The sequence below is a fragment of the Lepisosteus platostomus genome, chromosome 9 (assembly GCF_059453375.1).
Source record: "Lepisosteus platostomus isolate fLepPlt1 chromosome 9, fLepPlt1.hap1, whole genome shotgun sequence".
NCBI classification, from domain to species: Eukaryota; Metazoa; Chordata; class Actinopteri; order Semionotiformes; family Lepisosteidae; genus Lepisosteus; species Lepisosteus platostomus.
The window spans coordinates 42,007,300-42,030,290 of record NC_142619.1 but is presented as its reverse complement, the minus strand read 5'-3'; the positions used below and the strand labels follow the sequence as shown (position 1 = coordinate 42,030,290).

Sequence of the window (22,991 nt, the reverse complement as noted above, 5' to 3'; positions counted from 1 at the left end):
CACCCTTATTTTAATAAAGAAGAGTGCAGGAACATGTGAACAGAGAAAACACTGAGTACTGTTTGCGAAAAGCTGATTTTCTTATTACAAAATATATGCATATCATTAGATGGTCTGTGGCGGTATTCTCTACCCATACCCTATTGCTAATAGCATAAACATCCTGCAACAGTAACGCAACAAAACTAAGAATTATAGAGTTCTATTTCGACCTTCACAAGTGGAAATATCAGACCTGAACAATAGCCTGTGCAAGGTTTTCTTCGAATATAGAATTATGTCAGAAGATTAGCCATTTATTTTCAAAATTGAGACCATCGCAGGGATTATTAAATTACCTTTTTGTGTGAAGACGGCACCCAAGAAGGCAGGGCTAGTGAAAGCAGCTCTCGACTGGGTTTTGCATAAAGTTTCAAGCGATGTAGAGAGCATGATGATGTTCTTTTCTGTTCTGAGAAATTAATAATGCCCAGACAAGTCTCCCACAAGCGGAAAAAATAAAACAGCCAGTAGTTTGGAATACAGATATATACAGAATACTATATATATATATGCTTCGTTCTGTCCCTCGACAATAAAACACTAAAATTCATACTTTTAACTGAACAGGAATAATTTAGCATAGTTTGGGCAGTACTGTACTCATTATGTTTAAGCAAAAAGCATTCTGCATTCACTAAAGCTACATAGCGTAATTCCTTCTATTACTGTGTGTAAAAATGATTATTTGCGAATATTTTTGAGAATGCGAATATTTTTGAAAACCTGTATGGTTATATATTTCTCGAAAACACAATGATTATAGTTGATTCATTAATAGTTATCGTTAAAACAATAAAAAGCTCGCCTAAACTAGTGACTCGTCTCTACAAAACTACAATTCCCAGAACTCTCTGTAACCCTCCATCCTGAACGAGAAACTTGGCTTTCCGCGAGATTCTACTCACCAATGCAGAGTGGCATTTTTAGACACATGACCGTTTAAACGTAGGTATCAGTATTTGAATTTTGTTTTGGTAGTATTCCGGTTGAAGAGGTTCAATTGTTATGTAGTTATATATGCTTCGTCAGTATTATAATCACCGTTATATAAAAAAAACCTTGATTATATAATTTATGATCTTCTATAAAATTTAAGTGTAACTACCGTGAGTTACAGAAGTAACTCAGTGTTACGCCTACCTAAAGGATACAAATTTAAATTGTTTAATGTTTTATTTAGGCAGCTAATGTACGTCGCTTAACGCTTTGTATAATATATCAAAAGAGGTTTACAAAAGCATTTTGTCTGTTTTTGCGCATTTTTGCCCAGACTATACCTGAGGCAGGCGGCCTGTACTACGCTGGCGAATCTCTTGGTTTCGGTGAGTCTAAGCTTTTTTTTAATCATCTTTATATAAATCATAGGATATTTTGTTTTATTACTCTAGTATTGAAATATGCTGTGTTAATCATACCAATTTAGCTTTCTACGTATCAGTTTATCGGTCTTATAGCTTGCTGAAATGTATGGTTCTAATTCATCATGTTGTCTTAGAATCCTAGTCAAGTGGAATATTGTGTCATTCTAAAAATAATGTATTTGTTGCGATCATATTAGCGTTAGTATACATTTACTGTACGTGTTTGTATTTACTTATATGTGTGTTAAAAATAAGTTATAAACTAGCTCTTAATTTTATCTTGCAGCTGGATTTCTCTTTTACTTAAGGCAATACTTTCTGAAAATGGATTCTCTGATCAACAATGGTAATTTTTTGTTATGCAGATTGACTTGGATGATAAATTGTAAGAATGATCTAAAAACAGCATAGCATTCTTAGGCTGTACCTTGTAATTTCTTCAAATGGAAACAGCTGTAGGGAAGACTCCAGTACTTATGGGCCTTAATTCAACTTTCAGACTTTCAATTTTGTTAATCTTTTTAACCAATTGCCTGCAGTTGTTCCATACTCCATATAAAATTATAATTTAATTGCTGCCTAAAAACATGCAGGATTGCAGCTCTCTAGGAGGTGGCCGAAAGATCTTAAATCTACTTTAGAAAATTCTGACTTGTACAACAAATTTACAGCAGCTCTCCTGTTTTGGAATTTTGATCCCCTGTAAAAGATAATGTTGACTGCTTTAATGATGGGTGCATGTGAATCTGTTCACTGCCATATTAATCTAACAATATGTTTCTCTAACCTTTATTAATGCTGAAAACGAATAACTCTTTTTTTCTAGATTTTGTGCTCCTTACTGATGAGAGGTTTGACTTCGACATTTCATTGTCACCTGCAAGGTACAGTATTGGTGTAGTATAATTGTAATTTTTATGCGTGACTGAAACAGTTAAAAATGAAAATATGACTGTTTACATACTGTGACTTTTTTCCCCTGTACAGTGGAAATGGGGATGACGAGAACGACGACGAAGTATTTGTGGGTCCAGTCTGTCACAAAGAGAAATGTGTTGCAGCTGGAATTAAGGTCCAAGTGAAAGAAAAAGAAAATTGTCAAATGGAACAGATTGATGAGTGTGCAAATTGGAGTCCATTAACTGGGGATAAGTTTGTTGAGATTTTTAAAGAAGCCCATTTACTGGCCAGGCAATTTGAAAAAAGCAGTGATAGCACACACAAAAAAGAACTCAACGGTGGTAAAAATGAAGTGATTGAAAAGTTTGTTGAAGATTCTAAATCTAAAATAAACATATTTAATACACCAAAGAACGCTGCTTTAAGTCCAATCAAGAGAGAAACATTTTGTGTTCAGGACAGCCCTTTACAGCAGCTTCCTCCAGCGGTTCAGCGACGTCTCTTGGGGTCAAACTCTGCTAAAAGTCCTTCACAAAAGACTTCCAGTGGGCATAGTCCAGCCAGGCTATGTAAAAACCAAGGACAGAAACAAAATCTAGGACGTAAGGCTGCATTATCCAATGGCCACACCAGTCGAGTGCTTCCCAGCAGACCACTAGCTCCAGCAGTGAGTGGGCAAAATATAAGAGGACACTTGGCTGTAGAGAAGGTTTGTGTTTTTCTCATTTTAAGATCTTAAATAGATAAAATCAAACTCCTTTGTGGTCTTCTAAATGAAACATGTCTTTCAATGTGATGACATTGGAATGATGGTGCTTTTGTATTAATTGGTGGAGGGCCATCAGTTGCTGAGCTTTTGGCTTAAAGCACGTAGTATGTGATCGTGTAAATGGTAATGGTTATACAATTGATGTAATTTTTTTTCAAAGGGTGTGGAAGAAATGTATGCTAGTTATTACCTGTGTTGTTGTTGTTCACTTCTGCAGAAAGCTGTTCTGAAACACAGTCCAACAAGAGGTTGTTACAGTGGTGCAGAATCTTCTGAGGATCTCCATTCCGACAACATTACTACTGCTTCAAATGTGAGTGAAACATCCTTAAAATCCAGTATTTTGGAAAAGAAGAACGTTCCAGTGCCCAAAAAGGTACTTGTATGTAAAAATGACTAGTGACTAAAACATCTAAAACAGTAAAATATCAAAAGATTATGTAGTTAAAGACTTAGTTGGTTTAATTATAAAAAGTCTTGTTAAATTACTGGACTTGTTTTATCGTTTTATTGTTATGATGACACCACCTCCACTCTTTTGTTGATAATGAAAATCATCTTATTCATATTTGTGGCAATTCTGTGTGTTTCTGAGTGCAGAGTATGGCATATATAACGTTTTTGCATATAATTCATATAACAGGTCAAATAAAGCGTTGATATGCTGGCAAGAAGTATATAAATAATTAAAAACAGGTAAAAAGAGAAAGGGTACTTTGCTTTAGACCCTGATTTGTTTATCACCTTTAAAAATATTGAGAAGGTTAGTGTTCCCACCCTGGTTCTGGGGAGCCACAAACCTGCTAATTTTCAAGACATTCAGTTTCAGTTAAGCTCTTTACTTAATTGAATCCTTAATTGAACTAAGAATAATTGGAACATTTCAGATTATATTTCCAGAAATCGGAGATCATAAATTAGTTGTGCAAAAAGTTAAAAGAAAGCCTCCACCATAATTAGGAACCAAAACATAGCTGGAAACATCTGGGTTAATGGATAATTTAAAGCTTATAATAAACTAAATGTCTTAGAACATTTCAGATCAAGAGTTACCATTGTGCAAAGGGCACAAATTGAGACTATTGAAATGCATTTCTAACAAAGGAAGAAGGCACTTATTTATGCAAAGAGTTGTGGAAGTATGGCATAAGCTATTCAGTCATGTTATTAAAGCTGGTATCTGGGTTTCTTTCACAGAAAATATATTTGGATTAGTTAGATACTGTTTGACAAATGGGCCTGTTCTTTTAACAATTCTTGTGTTCTTAGGCTTAAGGAGGTCAGAATTTCCTTACATTTTCTCCTATGCTGCTCATTATAGTGAATGGTGTATGAATTGATCAGCTTGTTTAAATTGTCATTTGCTTTCTGGTGTTGATGCCTTTAGAGAAAATTGTTAGCTGGATTGCATTTTTCTTTTCTGCTTTTCTCTAGGTGGGATTGGTTAAACCACAGGCAATTAAACCACCAGAAGTACAGAATAGAAGTACTGGTGGTGAAAAAAGAAATAAAACATCTTCCTCTTCCTCTTCTTCAGTGTCAAGCCTTAACTCTAGCCTTTCCATATCCCCTCTTGGAAATGGTAGGACAATATCTTGATTTACACATTTGTATGCTTAAATACACTAAAATACAAGGAACTATGTGTGTCCTGCAACTTCAAGTTAAAGCAACTTTTTGTAATACATGTTTACAAATTAAATACATTATCAGTTAAACCTGGAATAGCTGGAATTGCACGTAGTTGTTGAATTTGGATTTTTTATTTGAAGTAGTAAAGTATTTTATTTTAGTTGTAAAATAAGTGTAATGTATTTTGTATTTTCTTCATTTGTCATTGTTAAAATTGATATAAAATTATGTATTATGATGAAAATTTACTTTTAGTCCATTGTTTTTCTTATAATTTGTCTGCAGGTAAACCTAATGCATCAGTAAATCTGATGAATAAAACAAAGACTCGGATATCTTCTAATGTAAATGGACAACAACCACCTTTGGCTGGTGGAAAATTATCCATGTCATCCCAACTTAAAAAATCTGTGGTCCTTCCTTCAAAACTTGTAAAATCCACAAGCCTAAATAAGCTTTCAACTCCACTGAAAAAACAACATTCTACAAATCCTCATCAAACTCCTGCAAAAACAAATGCAGACCGGTTAAGTTCACTTCCAAGTATGCTTCATTCATCAACACAAAACAAAACTGAAAGTGGAGTAAAAAGAAGTCCAAAACTAAAAGAATTTATAGCACCTACACCAACAGGGTACATCAAAGGACCTCATCCTTCAGGGGGTAAGAGCCTATTAACATCCCAACAAAACATTTATTCTGAAATGTGGATATGTTTGTGTCTACTGAATTTATTTTACGTCATTTTTACCTGCTTAAATATATTGGTGCAGTTTCGTGCAGCAAGACCAATAACACTTATTCTCCAATGTACCTGTCACTTCCACCGTACATTAAGACAAATGGGGCACTTTCAGTATTTAATAGATCCTTAAATTGTCAGTATAAAAGCGTTGCTTTATTGCCTTATTGCATATACACAAATTCACTTCCACAAATGTTTTACAAAATTGTTAAAACTATACCTTTGATAGATGGTATTTATAAAAAGTGAAATCACATTTATCAAAAAGAGGGAATACACAATATGTATACTTTTTGCACCATTTAGATTTGACCTTAATTGAATTGAGTTGGAATCGTTTACACTCCTTTTTTTGTCTTTTCAAATTAGTTTCTTCTCCTGAAAATGCATCAAGAATTATGAAGCCAAAAAGACTGATGTCATGTGGTAATAATGAAAGGTCAGTAGCTAATTTAATGGGTTTTTTTGTACGGATTGCATGTACATTTAAACATTTAAATATGATAATATACATAAAGACATTGTTAAATGATTCTGCCAATCATTTGAATAGTTTCCATAATTAGACTTATTATGTCTTGCAATAATTTGGAATAAATATTCAATTTTTTGCCTTCCAGTGATGGTCAGCAAAAAGTGGCTACAAATATTTCAGCAGATTCTTTTCAAATTCTTAACCTACCTGCAAAATCTGTTTTGGCAATGTCAAAACTGAGGCGCTCCTCTGCTTTGCCAACTCCGGTAAAAAGACGGGTGTCTGGAATCCCAGCACGGACCCCCAAAAGTGCAACGAGACGTTCAGTGTTCAGTCTTACATGTGAAAAATTAGAAGCACCTCTGTCTACCAAGAAGGATAATTTCAGAAGGTAAGCAATTGGTCCTTTTTTAATCTGGAAATACCAGAAGAGATCTAAAGCATTTTTAAACTGAACAGCTACAGATGTGTTCAGTTAATGTACTTACTAGCCATATAGTGGAGAATGTAGACAATGACTTGGCTCAGGATTGTTTGTTATCCCGGTTCCGTCACCACAAGTATTAACGGATCTAGAGCAGAAGTTTCCAACCCAAGTGCTGGGGACCCACTACCTACTGGTTTTCATTCCTGATGAGCACTTAATTAATCCTTTATTGAATTAACAGGTTGTTTGTTCAGAACTTTTCAGAGATAGAGGGCAAGATCCAACATTTTAGGAAGTGAAAGCAGAATTTGAACTAATCCTTATCAATAAAAAGCAAGGAAATAAGATGCATATTATTAATTTTTAAGCACTTGGTAGTAGACAATACCATGAGAATAGAAATAATGCAAATAAGTTGCAATTTTTTTAACTTAAAAATTACAATTTATTTCTTGATTTTTAATTATCCGTATTATGTTAAAATTAATCTGCTGGTATATTTAATCAGGTTTCTGTGTTTAAACCACTTTTCTATTATTAGGAACGTACACTATTAATTTTTCTTTTTATTTTCACACTTTATTTTCAAGTCCATTACAAGCAAAGGAAACACCTCAAAAAGTTAATCTTCCGTCCAGCTCCGAGCCTGTAAACGAGCCTTATTACCTTTCACCAATACCACTATGCTCTCTGGATTTCTCACCTGAAAAACCTGTTAAACCTGATGCATCCACTAAAGCAGTGAGCCCACAAACACCTGCACAGACTTCAGTCAAGAATTGTGATGAAACATCTGCAAACATAGCAGTTCGGAGTCCTGACATACCTGAAGACTTTTCAAAAGAGAATACATTTAAGAGTGCTGATAAGGTAACCTTTATCTGTTCCTATTAGTGTAATTTAATAATTTCTTAGTTATAAAACAGATTCTTTTTTTTTACTCAAATATGGAATACAGAATATGCAATTCCAGTAAATCTAGTTCTTTAAAACTATATTTTAATCAAAGATGCTCTTAAAGTAAGGAGGCATAGCATGCTTTGCCTGGATTTTAAGATTCAACCAGTAAATATGTATTGCAATAATCTGTACCATTTTGGCATTTGGGCCATTATTTGTACTGAGCGGTATGTGCATTGGGTGGTCCAGTTAGGATTTCCGAACTGTCCTTTTGTGTAAAAATTAATTTGTATATTGTTTGCACCAGTGTTTTAGAGTCTACTTTTCTTGACAGATTTTGCTTATTGAAGTGGATGCTCCACCTCCTGTTAGGTTGGAAGACAGACCACTGATTGACCTTTCCAACACACTAGACTTGATTAAACTAGTGCCAATTAAGCCAGCTGAGCATGGGCAGGTAATGACTTTTTTGTTACACAGGAAAATATGTTCATAGTAAGACTCGCGGTATAATGAAATGAACTTCCAAGTCAGCATATATGCCACAGAACTGATACACAGTCTCTTCTAGTTTACAAACAACTGCAATCAGCCAGGTAGTGATGTTTTGATTCCATGCTACGTTAATCTTTCTTATAAAGATAAACTTACTGTGCTTTGACACATGTTGTGATGGGGGGGTATAATGATAGAATGTTGCGTGCTTCACTGAGATGAACTCACGGTATTCCAAATCTGAAACATTCGCTTTCATTGTGAATTTCACTTATCATATTTTGAGAGTACTTTGAGATTTAAACTGTTTTAAGTTTTATTGGTTTTAGATAGTCCATACCATTAAGTCTAAACCATACCTCATAATATCTGTGATGGTCTTGAGCATTGACATTCACCGACTTCCTAAAAATGTGTACAGCTCTTTACTAGGTGTCTTTGGAGCATTTCAGAATGATCTAGCTCTGGGGCAAAGAAAGACACATCATGTTACCATCCAATGTTCTAGGTTAACAACAGTTACACAACAGTTTTGGTATAACAACCAATTACATTGCTCTTTATTGTATCTTATTAAAGCTGGAAAATATCAGTACATATTTCATGAGAGGAATGAATTTGTTCAGTCCTCCCCTAGTTTTTACACACGAAGACAGGAACAGAATTTACTATGCAATGTGTAATTTGATTTTTTTGTTTTTCCTTTTTATTTTTTTATGCAGCTAATTGACCTGAGTTCTCCACTAATAACTTTGAGTCCTGTGGCCAGAAAGGAAAACAAAATGGATTCACCGTTGATCAAGTTTTAATGTTTTAAAATGTTATTGTAAGAAGACTAAAAGCTAATGATTAACAAATACTGTAACAGTGACATGATTATGAAACTATAATTGAATTTGCTAAAATTGAGTTTTTATGCATATTTTATTAAATCAGGTGAATTTATAAAATTAGTGAATTAAAAACTCTTCGAACTTTAAGGATGTGGCTGGATTTTTTTGCCTTTTACTTTATTTTTCAGTGTCTTGTACTTCTCTGTCTTGTATAAAATGTCACCTGAACTTTCTTTATATGGTTTACTGGTACAATAAACCCATCTCTGAAGCCAGTAAGGTACAGCATTTTTTACAAACCTATTAGGAAACCTATTTAATCAGGGAAGTTTTGCAATTCATCTTTTCCAATGTTGCCACCACTTATGACAACAATTACATTTTTTCCTTTGATGTCTGGAATCCTTTTCTCTGTTATGGCTGCAAAGGCTGCTGCCCCTGAAGGTTCTACCACAATGCCTGCCTTGTACAGAGCAGAAACTGCAGCTTTAATTTCCTCATCTGTGACAAGCACAACCTCTTCTACATGCTGTCTGCAAATCTCATATGTGAGTTGACCTAGAAAATATAAAATGAAAATACCATGCTTTATGGTTTTATCACATCTTTAACAGTTGACTACATCTCACGATTCTATTCGTTGTTAAATTATAGTTTTTTATGTCAGATTTTGTATATCTACCCAGAGGCTGTTATCCTTTAGCCTTCCAGCACAAATTTAAAAACTGTTATTTTAAAGCTGAGACTGCCAGCAAGTAGAAAAATTTAATTTGTTACAACCTTACCTGCGACAGGGGGAGCGAGCCCAGCAGCAATGCTTTTTGTATCCATTGATACAGGCTTCTTCTCAATAAAGCTTTTGAACATGGTACAGGCTGTTAAATAATCAAAACATCAATTAATAAATTCACTGCAGAAAATCTTTGCTCTAAGTCTTATCTTATCTTATTGGATGGCCTCTTGAATACCATTGTTCTACATACCATTATGTTTTTCAAATTCTAATTACATTAACATTTGTCTTAAAATCCAGATAAACTATTTAACTATTATAAACAATTTTATGTTGCTGAAATGTATACAATAGCTCCATTTGTAAAACGTGTGAAATCTCTGTGTGGAGAAAAAAAAACTAAATGGTAACTTAAATATCAGATTGTAGTAGTAAACACTAGATTTCACTAAGGTCAAATCTAACCTTGCTAAAATAGTGTTCTGTTAATAAGACAGTTTTACCTCCTTCTGGTTCCACTCCATATATCTTTGTTTTGTTACAGTTGGAAAGTTTAATGGCAGCAGCAACCCCAGCAAGCAATCCTCCACCTCCACAGCACACAACTATGACATCTGGGTTAGGGATGGTTTCAAGGATTTCCAAACCAAGACTACAAGGAATATACAGTGTTCAAACTTTTTGCAATCCAGTTCTAGATCGTTATATTCTTAGACTGCCTCTCTGTGATATTCTGTTGTACAGTAAATGAAGGCAGTTTTTGTCACGCATAAGTAATAAATGTTTTAGCTTATGTATGATTTATTGGTAACTTTTTTTTTAGGTGACTTTTTAGTGAAAAACAGTGATTTGCAATATACTAACACTTTTAAAAGTACATTTGGAAAAACTTAATGTACCAAAATGCTAAAAAAGTGTGTATGAAGTCTAGTTTCTTCTGACATTTTACTCCCATTCGGTTATTACAGTTATTGGGTGTTTTTGTTAATTGCTGCAACCTAGAATAAAATTCCATTAGTTCTTAATTATTTCTAAATATATAATTTTGGGGTAAAATAATTTCTTTATATTGGCACAAATTTGAATAACATAGCCACCTAGCTCAACATGCACTCTCGATGAAACTACAGTGGTCCCTGTTATACGGTACATTGGGGGTAGGGATTAAAAGCTGCAATGTGTAAAAAAAATATATATAAAAGTGAATTTTCCCACATAAGACCAATATAGAGGGTTCAGAGCCATTTTTATGTTGAGTTCCTCAGTTCATCAATGACATAAAAGGGGCAATTTATAATGGGAATGCCTCTGCAACTTTTCTCATTGTAAGTTTCATCGTGCTTACAGCAATGTTCATTAGATGGAGGACTGCTGCTGTTTTCATTGGTAATACTGTATCTTGCCTCCAGTGATATTCAGCACTACCTTTACTTTTTTGACTTGGGCAGTTTGGATCTATTTGACTGACTGCAGGTTTGAGTCACATTAAAAGATACTAAAATGTCCTTCCTCTTAGCATTTTAGAAATATTGCAAACATCAATAGATATAAAGTCCTTATCTCTTTCTGATTCTAAGAATGTAATGTAATGATTTTAAATCATCTAGAGTGAACAACTGTAATGCTTTATTTTCCTAAGAATGCATCTAGTGGGGTTCTTGGTAAATAATAGTTAAACAATTTCATGAGTTCTTTTCAAGAAGCTCAAAACACTACAAAAGCACACTCAATACATAAGATGCATGCAAAATGATAGAAAAAGAACAGCAAAAAGATTTAGAGAAGAAGAGGAAAATGGCAGAGGCACAGTTTGTCCAACTGACCTAGTTTTTAGACAAGAGTAATTGACTTTATTAAGTTGTACCTCCCATGCCCAGCAATTAGGTCTATGTCATCATAAGAATGCAGAAACAGCATATTATCTTCTCGTACACAGCGGTCCACAGCATTTAGCAAAGAGGTTGTTGGTACGCGTTCCACTTCAACTCCAAAACTCTGCATTATTGGTAAAGATATAAGAAGTGATTTACTGATAATGTGATACAACCAAAGTACAGAACTCCTATTTTCATAGTTGGAAAATGTATCTAAAAGAACAGAACGAGTAACTTGGTCCATGCTGCTTTCTTTAAAGAAACAGCTGGATGAGGTCCTTGGATTATTTAGCTACTAAAAACGAAATTGAGAGATTTCCTGAATAGCTTCTTGATTGTTAACCTTTCTTATTGTCTTTACAATTTCATTATAACTTCTTTCCCTAAACAAATGTGAGCTTTTTATGTTTTTACTACTTCAAAACGTCTAGACAACAGTTCGTGAAATAATCTATGGTTAGTGTAATCGAAAAAGAAATGAAAAGATTAATTATCTGTGCTTGTAGAATATTTTCTCAACTTAATTACCACTTTCATTTAATTTCAAATGGATGAAGCGGTTAGAAAATGGGTGGATGGATGTAATTCTTAATATTGAATTGCAAACTTCTTTACCACTTTAGTCAAAACTTTGTTTTACACTATGCAAAATGTTATGTAAAAACATTGCATTTTGTTAAATATTGTTTTCAATGTTTCATTAGATAGTCACACATGTATTTACATTTTATTTTTTATATTACTTTTTGAATCTGAGTCCTTCACAATTGGATACCAATTACTCACAGCAATCACAGAGGACCTAGATGAAGGGGCTGTTTCCGGCATCACTACTTTTCCTCGACAGCCATAGAGTTGTGAAGCATAGGCAAATGCCTTGCCATAGTTCCCAGCAGACATGGTAACAAAAAGACCTCCTTTTGGTCTTCTGGCAAACTGATTCGCCACACCTCTGATTTTAAAGGAACCTGTCCATTGACAAAATATAGTAGTATATAGGTCATACCAGAAAAAAGTAAAAGATCCCACATTCATCTGTGTATAGAAATTACAAGTTACTTATGATATTCTTTAATGGTTTTTAAAAGTTCCAAGCAACTTTTTAAATCTATCACATGTTCTTATGGATATCTTTACTTTTCAATTTATTTTCATTTATTTTTAAGTGAAATATAGGAAATAACAATCAAGGAATAAAACCAACCGGTTCTTTGCATATTTTCCATCTTGATATAAAGATTGCATTCCACATTGAGAGGTAATGTCGTTTGATGCAAGGGAATCAATGGAGTTTTGACGACTCTTAACGGGCTTGACATCACAGTCTCTCTAGCTTCCTTCAGCATCTCCAAACTGATGACCTTTCCAGATTCCATGCTGTGTAAGAATAGGAATTTAACCGAATCGAAATCCAAACTGTTCCTGTATTAACCTGTACAGCACTCGCTTTAATACAGATGACACCGGTTTTTAAACAAATATACGGGTACGGGCGCTGTACATCAGTTTGCTGCGAAGTATGTACTTTACTAAATTAAGTATTCATCAACAAGGCAGAAATACAAAACCTGACAAAGCAAAATATATAAATATTAAACACGTTTAATGCTAATGCTAAGAAAAATCAGTATTTTTTAATAAATAAAGTAAGTTTACTTTTGAGACTTTCTTTATAAAAAGGCAATAAACACGTATACAGGAGTACTGAATAACTTTACTGTCCTGCAATAGCAATGGAAAACAAAGGAAGTTACTTTTCGTTAATGGAGGTTGTTTCCCATGGAACATATTTGATAGTGGGACTGTGAGATATGGCGGCTCCCAAGTGCCGTTACAACATGCCCGAGGAGTGTATATCTTATTTAGCTCATTAGTTGACCCTGTACTGCTTTTCTGTAGTTGATCATTTATTTTGTACACTATGCACGCTGTGAGACACGTAGTGTGTGCAATGTCTGGCGGAGTGGATAGCTCCGTGGCAGCACTGCTGTTGAAAAGAAGAGGTAAGAATAAGAATTACTTAATGTGTGTATTGATTTTGACGTTTATCGTTGTTACGTGTGAGATAGATTACTTCACACTTACTTTTCAATAAGAGTTCTACAACAAAAGAAAAGGGGAAATGAATGATTGTGTTTGAGTGATTTCACTTACGAACACAAACTATTTCATATTCATAAAGCTTTAAAAAACCGAAGAAACTTTCTGTTACGCAATAGGTCTCAAACGCTGGTCGCAGAAAGTCCAATCCAGTAAAGTTTGCCGGGTTTTTAAGGTAGCCTTATAATTTATAATGGCTTTGAACAGTTTGACCGTGATCAGTTAAAAATGGTGGAGTTTGTGTGTTTAAGTAATTTAGAGATAATTTGGAACCGAAATCGAAATATCCTGGACCAGTGTTCCTTTCAATTAAATCTTACCTGCTTAATTAATGAATTCCTTAAACAAGTGTTACTGATCTCTAAATAAGAGGTGGTTTAGGGTAACCTACGTATAAGAATAACTAGATTGAAGTCGTCCCTCCGGCCACTATTAAGTGGTAATGTATTTGTCTCTACATTATGTTGTATTGTAGCGCTCTGCACGAACCCGTAATCGTTATAGTTTTATATAAATAATTATGATTAAATAATTCACATTATTTATATTCATCTTTAGGTTACCAGCTAACTGGTGTCTTTATGCGGAATTGGGACTCCTTGGATGAACAAGGTGTTTGTACCTCAGAGCAGGACTGTGAGGATGCTTATAAAGTCTGTCAGATGCTGGACATTCCTTTTCATCAGGTCTCTTATGTCAAAGAGTACTGGCATGAAGTTTTCAGGTAATCCAAATCTCAAAACAATGGCTTTTCTTTGCACAGTTTAAGAAAAAATGAATTGCTAAATAAAAATCCTTACTGGTTGTACTTTACAAAGTCATGACCTTTACTGGGTTGCATTAAGAAGGCTACACATGGTGTTACTTTGAGTTAGATTAAAGAATAATATTAAAGCATGGAAAACAAAATGTCAAGAAACAAGTCTTCTTTTCTTTAGTGCCTAGTAACTTCTGATTGTTCTAACTTGAGCACTTAATTGAAGAACTAACATTTATTTTCTTCGACTTTTTCTTAAACATTAAATGTCTTTTACACCTGATAACTAAAAACATTTACTTGTTTAAAGGTTGAATTACCTGTAAAACACCCTGAAGTCTGGTTAGAAGTATTGCAACTATGTAATTGTTTAAATAATGAGACCACTTGTGTCACTGTATGATAGCTGGAGTGGCACAGAAGACACCAGGCCCTGTATGGATTGAGTCTGAGACCATGGTGCTAAAAAAATCTGAACAATTGTACATGCAAAACAGTGATGGCATGGTATTGTCAGACAGTGTAGACAGTCTTCAAATATATAAAAATAGTTTGTTTTTAAGTCTCAGTAAATGTTCTTGACGTAGCCCAGTGACTACAATGAAGAATGAATGATCGATATTCATATCTCTTCATATCTGTTACATGAAATGTAAGATACAGTGTATTAAAAAACTTATTTAAATTTATATTTTATAATGAAAAATCTTACATTTGTTATTAGATTATAAAGAGCAGATGTTTTGATCTCTGCGTGTTTGTGTGTATTAGTGCATATCATGTGTTCTGTTTTGTAGTAATCTTTTAAAGGAATACCAGAAAGGAAGAACTCCGAATCCTGATATATTGTGTAATAAGCATATTAAGTTTAAACACTTCTTCAATTATGCTGTCAACAGTTTGGGTAGGTAATGCCTCTTCTGTGTTCTATTTTTGTTTTCAACAACATAAGGACAAATAAGTAGTTAAAGTAGGTAGCTGCGTCAGCACGTGTAGGCTGCAAAGGAACAAGTAAAGGTTTATTCCATGCTAAAAAGAGAAGAAAAACACAACCGAAGAAGGCTCCACAGCCGAAACATTGTGTTTTTTTCTTCTCTTTTCAACATGCAATAAACCTTTACTTGTCCATTTAAAGAAAGAAGATTAGTTGTATTTTTTCAGAAGCAAATCATACTAAGCACCAATTGTATAAGGAGCTGTTAAAATTACCAATTGATTTGTTATCCATTTTATGGTGATTTTTAGATTCTGTTAAGTAACTTATTTTAACTATAACTGAAAATATGGAGGATCCTAGATTTAATTTGTTTCAACTGTTACAGGAGCAGACGCTATAGCTACTGGTCACTATGCAAGAACATCTCTGGAAGATGAAGATGTGTTTCAACAGAGACATTATACCACACCTCAATCACTCTTCAGAGATAGATTTGAGATAAGAAATTGTAAGCACATAAAACTTAATGCCTTTATATTTTTCTTGAAGAGACTCTAATCGGCAGCCCATTTATGTTATGAATCTTATTCTATCTATTAGGAACATAAGAAAGAAAGTGAGAGGAAACCTTGTGGATCATCTTCCTAATTTCACTAGTAGTTTTATATTCAAGGATCTTTCACAGCCGTTTCTTGAAAAATCATAGGGAAGCTCTTTCATTAACATAGTTAGGCAGCAATTTCCAATCTCTGCAACCCTACATGATAAGAATGCTTACTAATTTGCATCTTCTGCATCAATATATTTGCTGTGGTTTATATTTAGGGTGCTAGGTTTTCCGAAATACTGTAACTGCTTATAAGACCTTCAGAAAGCTAAATAAAGGAAAATATATTAACATAGGTGTATGTTTTTTTACTCTGCCATAAGGTATTTCTTTATGAATAGTTGAAAGCATTGTGAAGATTCTTCTACCTTTTGACAATAAACTTTTGAAATGTAGCTTACATATTTAATTATCTTGGCACATAAGAATTAAGCTTCACTGACAAAGGAAAATCTAGAAAAATGTTAGACAATTACTTTAACATTTTCTAGTTTTACATAAATAAGTCTTAGTTACTAAATTAAAAAAAAATAAGGATTATACTCTCAAGAAAAAGATTTAAGACTTAATAATCAAACCTTACATCAAATATGTAAATTGTTAATTGTAAATACCTTTAAAGTTTATCTAGAATGTATTCTACTGAAACACTATCCTAGGCTGAAACATGTTTGTTTAATCCAGAATATTTTGTGTCACATTCACTTCATTCATATGAATAGTGACTTCATATGAATAGTGACTTTTGTTACTTCTTGATCTTTTTATCAAAGCTGTAAGACTGTATCAGGCGGCTGACCTCTTTAAGGACCAGACATTTTTCCTCAGTCAGATATCCCAGAATGCACTACGAAGGACAATCTTCCCCTTAGCAGGACTCACTAAGGATTTTGTCAAGAAAGTGGCAGCTGAGGCAGGCTTTAGACACATTCTCAGGAAAAAGGAGGTACTCCGTCCAGATTTGCTCCATATGTTTATGTTGTCCTACTGGCCGTACAGATTTACCATGTACTTCACAAATGCCTTATTTGCTTTTTGTCTGTTCTGTTTTGAGACATTATCTTTAATCAACATTTCACCACATCTTCCGATAAATGGTAGAATGTGGACTTAAATCTGTGCAGTTTGCACAGCAGATAACAAATAGTTACAGCATATAAGAATATTTTACTGACAAAGGAAGATTAGGTTCTTTAATAGTTAAATTTATTAAACATACTCAGTCCTGACACCAGCTTCATTAGAAGGCTTCTTTAACGGTTCATGCACAATTGTTGGTGGAGAAAGGAACGGGCAATAAAGACAAATATTTATTACAGAACTCGCATAGAAACAAAACACCAAGAAGACTGAAGTTACTAGTGCTATTTACAGTATGTTTGAGTTCTGAGAGTCTTCCATTGTGGACAGTAGCCATCGTAAGGCACTCAGGAGTAGACTCAAATCTTTGTAAGCATTACTTAAACTGTTCTCATGATTTGAATAATCCCCCAAAAATACATAAGGGATTGATTTAAAAAAGAAACATTAATGGTTCCACCAATATAAAAATACAGAGCTTTTTCCTGATTTAATTGTATGTCCCTTAAGCACTCAGTTCTTGATAAGTTAAGTTAAGGAGGAAACCAAAGATAAAGGTGGGAGTGTAGACTAACTCAGTCTTTCCTGCTCTCCTGCCAGAATCTCTGTATTCTGTTATTCTGTTCCTTGCTGTTTTTTGTGACTACATTACGTGGTTTCATTGTTGCTAGTTGCTAGTAATTTTATGGAAAGTGCCATCCTGGTCCATCCTCCTATCTCCACTCAGATCAGACTGATGACTTAGTTGGATGTTATTGTAGGTTTGATTCCCAGTTTGTCTGGTGACCCCAGATACACTGGAGCATGGAGTTGGAGATCCTCCTTCACAATAGGTACTAATTTTTATAGGCATTTTAAAGACACACCTATCATGGAACAATACTGAATGTGATGGAATTGTGAATTAGATTACTACATTTTGAACTTAAAATATTTTTTCTTGATCAGAGCATGGGGATATGTTTCATTGGAGAAAGACATTTTGAGAAGTTTATTCTTGAGGTAAGGAAATTCTTAGTATATTGCAGCATTAATGTGACTCAGATTCTTTGATATAATGCACATACTGCATTTTGACTGTAACACAGGTCCATCTGGGTTGAACTAAAATAAGTAAATAAGTTTGACATTAGACTGTTTCTTTTACTTTAAGGAAAATAAGCAACTGAATTCTTTCTTTTTAGTATTTAGAACCTCATCCTGGAAATTTTGTTTCAATAGAAGATGGAAAGATTATGGGAACCCACAAAGGTACAAACATGCCATAGTAAAATCAATGTGTCGAGAAGATGTAGAGATCAGAGTAGATGCTCTTAATAAACCCAGTCCTAATTGAGATTAATTTGGCAAGTTGTTATTTTGACCTTGTTAAATTGTGAGCCTCATGGTTGCTTGATATGTTTACATTCCTAGAGCATTGTGAAGATTCTTTTTTAGGGTTCTGTAAAGTTACAAAATACTTCTCCACTACAACAAGAAAGGACTGGAAAAAAGATTCATTGTTTTCATGTTAACCATTTCTAAGCCTTTTAATCTTAGTTTAAAAATACGTATTTTTTAATATTAACGTAATGCTTTTAGACACTGTATGTGTTGTACATTATAATGGTATGTTTTAATGATTTGAAAATGGACATAATTTTGTGGAGCATTTAGCACTGGACTGTTAGTGTATTTACACATATGATATAAGAAAAATAGGAATTATTTGTTTCATCCCCAATCGTTCGTCAGTGTCTCTTTTCAATACATAATGTAAGCAGACACCTGTTTGCGTGGTGGGTATCAATGAAAATATCTGGCTTATTACATGTATGGACATACACAAAATGGATAAGTTAAGGCAGACATTTTTCAGCCCACAACAGGGAATAGAACATGACCAAACTTTTAACCAGAAAGAGTAGAAAGTTGAATTTCATGAGGGGTTCCTAGTAGGTTTTTAATTAAAAAAGGACTGTAAAATCATTCATTCTTTTGCAGTTCTCCTTGTTCTTACACTACTCTGGTCCTCCTCTACAGGTTGGTTCACTTTCACCTTGGGACAGAGAGCCAGAATTGGTGGTCAAAGAGATGCCTGGTTTGTTGTGGATAAGGATGTAACTACTGGAGATGTGTTTGTGGTAAGGATATGTTAAGCCATTAAGGATATTCTAAGCCATTAAGCACTGTACATTCCTAACTCTTCTTTTTTAGAGGCATTTGTGAAATAAGAATATAAGAAAGATTGCAAACAGAGGAAGTCATTCAGCCCATCTAGCTTGTTTAGTTATGAATATGGATCCTTCCATCCATATTCTAACCTGTTTTTCCACAATACAGGGTTGTGGTGGAGCAATGGGCACAAGGCAGGATACATCCTGGACAGGATGCCAGTCTATCAAAGTTGTTAGTAGCTTATTGAAGTGAAGATAAGAGAAATAAAGAATATGATCCTACATATCTGTTTTTCAAGAAAACTACAAATTCCTAATGAATTCAGTGGTCCATACCAAGCCTGTAATACTTTTTAACTCAAATATTTATCTTTTAACATTTTTAAACGTATTGCTTCTCTAGCAAGTGACAGATCTAAGATTTACTTTGGCCTGCTCTTTGTATAAATTAGATGGATTTAAGATGCTATTGGAGATACTTACAGCAGCTCAGATTTTTGTGTTTTCTGTGTTTTATTTTCCTAGGCACCAACAACCAACCACCCAGCTTTGTTCAGAGACAATTTGCGTACTGACAGATTTCACTGGATTGCTGAAGAACCTCCAGGAGAGCTCATTAGGACAAAAATGATGGAATGTCATTTCCGATTCCTGCACCAGATGCCACTTAGTAAGACACTCTTGTGCCCATACATCTGATCATCAGAACCCAATAATTCCAAATACAGTTTTTCTTGTGAATGGCAATGCAGAGGACCTGGCAGAATGAAAAACCGTTTTGAAAAAAAAAAAAACCTGTTTCAAGCAAAAGGAGGAATTTCTCCTTCAATATGCAGGTGATTTGGTCAGTTTTATTAACATTAATTTGAATGTAGATAATTCTTCTTTCTCATAGTAGTAATGGTACTCATTATAACTATAATGATATTAGTGTCTGTAATAACAGCAAGAATAACAAAACAGTTCCATAATATATAGTGATTTTCTCTTTGTCTTTCTTTACAGTGCCATGTACTGTAACCCTTAACCAGGATGGAACGGTTTGGGTCACATTAGCAAAGCCGGTTAGAGCACTCACACCTGGGCAGGTAACTACAAAGATAAACTGCTCATGTAAATCATCATCACATAACTAGTGAAAACAACATTTAAGTATTCACATTTAAATTCCAATAGTTCTTTCACAGAAATGACCTGTCTAGCATCTAATTATTAACCCTTCACTCTCTTCCAAAACCATCTAAGGTTTTCTGAAAATAAAGGGTTTTCAAAGAGTGTGTTCCAGCACCTTGATTAGCTACAAACAAACATGGCAGCAATGTTAGCAGGATTTCTAAGGTTAAGTGTTAATCCAACATTTTGCAGTTTATTAATGGCTTTATGATTTCATGATGTTTTATTCGTTTTTATAGAGACTTAATACATATATCATTAGGAGACCAGGGTTATCTATGACAAGGCCTTTTAAATTCAAGTTGATTTCTGTGAGATTACTGTTCTTTGCTCTGAGAGAATTCCTTTATTATTGAGAAAGTTTTGTAATTAAAGAGATTAAGACAGTCTATGCCAGTGTGCTAATTACTTGGCTCTAGTTAAGCTCACTCTTTTCTTTAAAACATATCTCCTAACTAGCTCCTGGGAGACCTGATGGAAATCTTTTGGCTTTGTCTACAGTACTGGGCCAGAGGCCAGATACTGTTAAAATGATTTGGCAACTGAAGGTACTAGAAACATCATTTTTGGTCATTGGTCTTTTTAAACAAAGCTCTTCAGTGTGTTGCAGACAAGATCAGTTTTGTTTTACTTTATTCCACAGTCAGCAGAGTTCTCATCCTTCAGCGTATAATTCACAGCCTGTGACGGGGATTTGCTGTCTGTCTTTCAGTTTGCTGTGTTCTACAAGGGCGACGAGTGTCTTGGAAGTGGGAAAATTGTTCGGCTGGGCCCCTCTATGCACACTTTGCAGCTAGGCAGAGAAAAACTCGGAGAAACAGAAAGATTCCCTTCTGAAACCGGACAAAACTCAAAACCAGCTGGATAATTTTAAAAGAATAAATTAAGTATCAATTTTAAGTATCAAGTGTAATTTTACTCTGCACACCACAAAATACTGTTTTGCCTTTAAAAAATGTTTCCAGAGAAATTTCTTTTAGGTAGTATTAATGTTAGCTTATGTCACAGGGAAATATTTTACATAGAGATGATTATTTGTTTAAATTTTTCATGTTTTTAACTGTGCATAAAATGTCTAAGCTCTTAAATTATTTAAGCTTTCTGTTGTTTCTTGTAGCAACCCTTTAATTATGGAATATGCCAGTAAGATCCAGGGAATAACATTAAACTGTATAGATTCATAGTTATTAGTTAGAAGTTACTTAAATGTGTGTAGCGGTTTAAATCCCTTAGCCCTATAGAAGGGGACCCACTCCTTCTGCTGCTGAAGACTGAAGTGCTGCACCCAGTGGATGATGCAGCAGCCATTCTATGTCAGCAGCCCCACTATCCAGCAGACCAGGTGGAGAAGTAAGAAATTATGTCACTAAATGAATTAAGGGCACCAGATAAAAGAGGTTAAATTAGGTGAAGCCAGATTGTAAAAGCTAGTATAATTATAAATATATATAAATATGTTCAGGTGGGTAGCTGCGTCAGCATGCGTAGGCTGCAAGGAACAAGTAATAGGTTTATTCCATGCTGAAAAGAGAAGAAAGAAAACAACGTTCCGGCTGTGGAGCCGTCTTCGGGTGTAAGAGTATGTCAGCCCGAAATGTTGTGTTTTCTTTCTTCTCTATTCAGCATGGAATAAACCTATTACTTGTTCCTTAATAATAAATATAATTTAACTAAGACACCAAGGTGAGATCCTTAATGACCAAAATATCAGGACCTCATTTTAAAAGGTCTGTCAAAGGATGGTACCTCCTAAAGCACAGTGTCTCCAGTCATTATGCTGTAGTCTGTTTCTTTGGGGAATTCTGTCGGGGTGGAAAGAGTGCCCCCTACTGGTCCACCAGTACCACTTACAGCTGCCCCCTTACATATCTCCCATTCCAGTATTGATTAAACCAAACCTTGCTTAGCTTCTAGGTTCTGATGAGATCTTTTCATTAAAAAAGACAAACTACAGACAGGATGTAACATGATACAGGCCTGAACTAGGGAGCCTCAGTGCAGCTAGTCTTATAGGTCAACTTTTTTTTTAACACTGGGAAAACAGATCCTGAAGAACTGATCAATTAACCTAGCAGTTTGTTCCATTAAGGGATCTCTTTTACTTGAGGGCTAAAAGTTATTCATTTATTTTCTGAGTCATCCATAAATTACTTACTTTTTAAAAAATCACCAGTTTCAGTGATCGTTGTAAAATTGCTGCAGGTTATTGGAAACTGAGGATGTAATTATTAATTTCAAAATAGTTAGAAACCCCTGTTATTGATGAATGAGATGGGTGTGGGCTGCAATGTTTTTAGAATATTGTGGAGCACAAACCATGTGAATCATAATATCATAATAGGATCATAATATTGTAGCAGTGAGAAATTAGTAAAACTTAAATATTTCATGTCATTTTTTATATATTGTGGATTATACCCCCATTTAAAAGGTTTGTAAAAATAATGCTGAAAAGGAAAAAAAATCATAAAGGCATACCACCAAAGGCACAACGGAACACTAATCGTGTTTACTCATTATCCTGCATTGCAGTAAACTAACATTGGGCACAGCTATTCAGTATTGTTTAATGTAAAGAGGATTTCTACAACAACACATTAATATTAGCCTTTTGAGGCCAGGAATATTTATAGAACTTAAAAATTGAATATCTTGTGAAGTTGATCATTTCAAAGGGAAGAATAGTGCTGAATAATGTGTTGACCAGAGATATTGACAGAATGGAGAGTGACATGCTCTGGCTCATGCAATGCAAATAAGATGACTGCCTGTGAAGAATTCGTGTCCTGTGTTTGATAGAAAAAGTCATTTTTTTATTGCAGATTATTATTGGTTTTGCTCACATTAAATCTCCCAATATGATAGTTTTATTACGATATTTCATTAAAAATGTCATTTTAAAAATATTGTCCACAAGAGGGCGTTCAATGATTATTTTTATTTTTAGCTCTCTGGCGCGCTACAATTGTTTCTTGTTTTTAGCCTGGACATATTG

At 34.3% G+C, this 22,991-nt stretch overlaps 3 protein-coding genes across 6 annotated transcripts; 2 read left to right on the top strand and 1 right to left on the bottom strand.

The window, feature by feature from the left end:
* Positions 1–1,143: 1,143 nt before the first annotated feature.
* On the top strand, positions 1,144–8,858 carry gtse1 (G-2 and S-phase expressed 1). Of its 2 annotated transcripts, none has more exons than XM_088645060.1 (12): positions 1,144–1,364; positions 1,690–1,749; positions 2,230–2,287; positions 2,391–3,012; positions 3,290–3,385; positions 4,507–4,654; positions 4,990–5,367; positions 5,819–5,888; positions 6,070–6,315; positions 6,942–7,221; positions 7,586–7,708; positions 8,469–8,858. In XM_088645060.1, the coding sequence occupies exons 2-12, from the start codon at positions 1,728–1,730 to the stop codon at positions 8,553–8,555; spliced, it is 2,130 nt and encodes a 709-aa protein (XP_088501186.1). In that variant the 5' UTR covers positions 1,144–1,364; positions 1,690–1,727; the 3' UTR covers positions 8,556–8,858. The 2 variants fall into 2 exon arrangements, with proteins under 2 accessions (XP_088501186.1, XP_088501185.1); XM_088645059.1 differs by having other exon boundaries at positions 3,290–3,448.
* On the bottom strand, positions 6,909–13,060 carry LOC148655011 (uncharacterized). 2 transcript variants are annotated; one of them, XM_088645063.1, is made up of 7 exons: positions 12,941–13,060; positions 12,391–12,563; positions 11,973–12,154; positions 11,177–11,307; positions 9,816–9,964; positions 9,365–9,454; positions 6,909–9,137 (listed from the first exon to the last, which is right to left on the bottom strand). In XM_088645063.1, exons 2-7 carry the CDS (start codon positions 12,560–12,562, stop codon positions 8,896–8,898), a joined length of 966 nt encoding a protein of 321 aa, XP_088501189.1. In that variant the 5' UTR covers position 12,563; positions 12,941–13,060; the 3' UTR covers positions 6,909–8,895. The 2 variants fall into 2 exon arrangements, with proteins under 2 accessions (XP_088501189.1, XP_088501188.1); XM_088645062.1 differs by having other exon boundaries at positions 12,391–12,565; positions 12,901–13,009.
* Positions 13,051–20,896, top strand: trmu (tRNA 5-methylaminomethyl-2-thiouridylate methyltransferase). Of its 2 annotated transcripts, none has more exons than XR_015941172.1 (11): positions 13,051–13,189; positions 13,845–14,010; positions 14,841–14,947; positions 15,366–15,488; positions 16,361–16,533; positions 17,616–17,669; positions 17,852–17,918; positions 18,690–18,790; positions 19,349–19,659; positions 19,829–19,911; positions 20,709–20,763. XR_015941172.1 is itself a non-coding variant. In XM_088645061.1 (11 exons), the coding sequence occupies exons 1-11, from the start codon at positions 13,108–13,110 to the stop codon at positions 20,862–20,864; spliced, it is 1,257 nt and encodes a 418-aa protein (XP_088501187.1). In that variant the 5' UTR covers positions 13,051–13,107; the 3' UTR covers positions 20,865–20,896. The 2 variants fall into 2 exon arrangements, 1 of the variants encoding a protein (XP_088501187.1); XM_088645061.1 differs by having other exon boundaries at positions 19,349–19,493; positions 20,709–20,896.
* Positions 20,897–22,991: the final 2,095 nt, after the last annotated feature.

Excerpts from the sequence above, each read along its gene's own strand:
- gtse1 (XM_088645059.1), top strand. The coding sequence starts at position 1,728 with ATGGATTCTCTGATCAACAATG. Across the intron at positions 3,013-3,289 it reads GACACTTGGCTGTAGAGAAG|AAAGCTGTTCTGAAACACAG; the intron begins GTTTGTGTTTTT and ends TCACTTCTGCAG. Across the intron at positions 5,889-6,069 it reads TCATGTGGTAATAATGAAAG|TGATGGTCAGCAAAAAGTGG; the intron begins GTCAGTAGCTAA and ends TTTGCCTTCCAG.
- LOC148655011 (XM_088645063.1), bottom strand. The coding sequence starts at position 12,562 with ATGGAATCTGGAAAGGTCATCAGTTTGGAGATGCTGAAGGAAGCTAGA. Across the intron at positions 11,308-11,972 it reads CTAGGTCCTCTGTGATTGCT|AGTTTTGGAGTTGAAGTGGA; the intron begins GTGAGTAATTGG and ends CCAATAATGCAG. Across the intron at positions 9,455-9,815 it reads TGGAGTGGAACCAGAAGGAG|CCTGTACCATGTTCAAAAGC; the intron begins GTAAAACTGTCT and ends ATTATTTAACAG.
- trmu (XM_088645061.1), top strand. The coding sequence starts at position 13,108 with ATGCACGCTGTGAGACACGTAGTGTGTGCAATGTCTGGCGGAGTGGAT. Across the intron at positions 15,489-16,360 it reads TAGATTTGAGATAAGAAATT|CTGTAAGACTGTATCAGGCG; the intron begins GTAAGCACATAA and ends TTTTTATCAAAG. Across the intron at positions 19,912-20,708 it reads GAGCACTCACACCTGGGCAG|TTTGCTGTGTTCTACAAGGG; the intron begins GTAACTACAAAG and ends TCTGTCTTTCAG.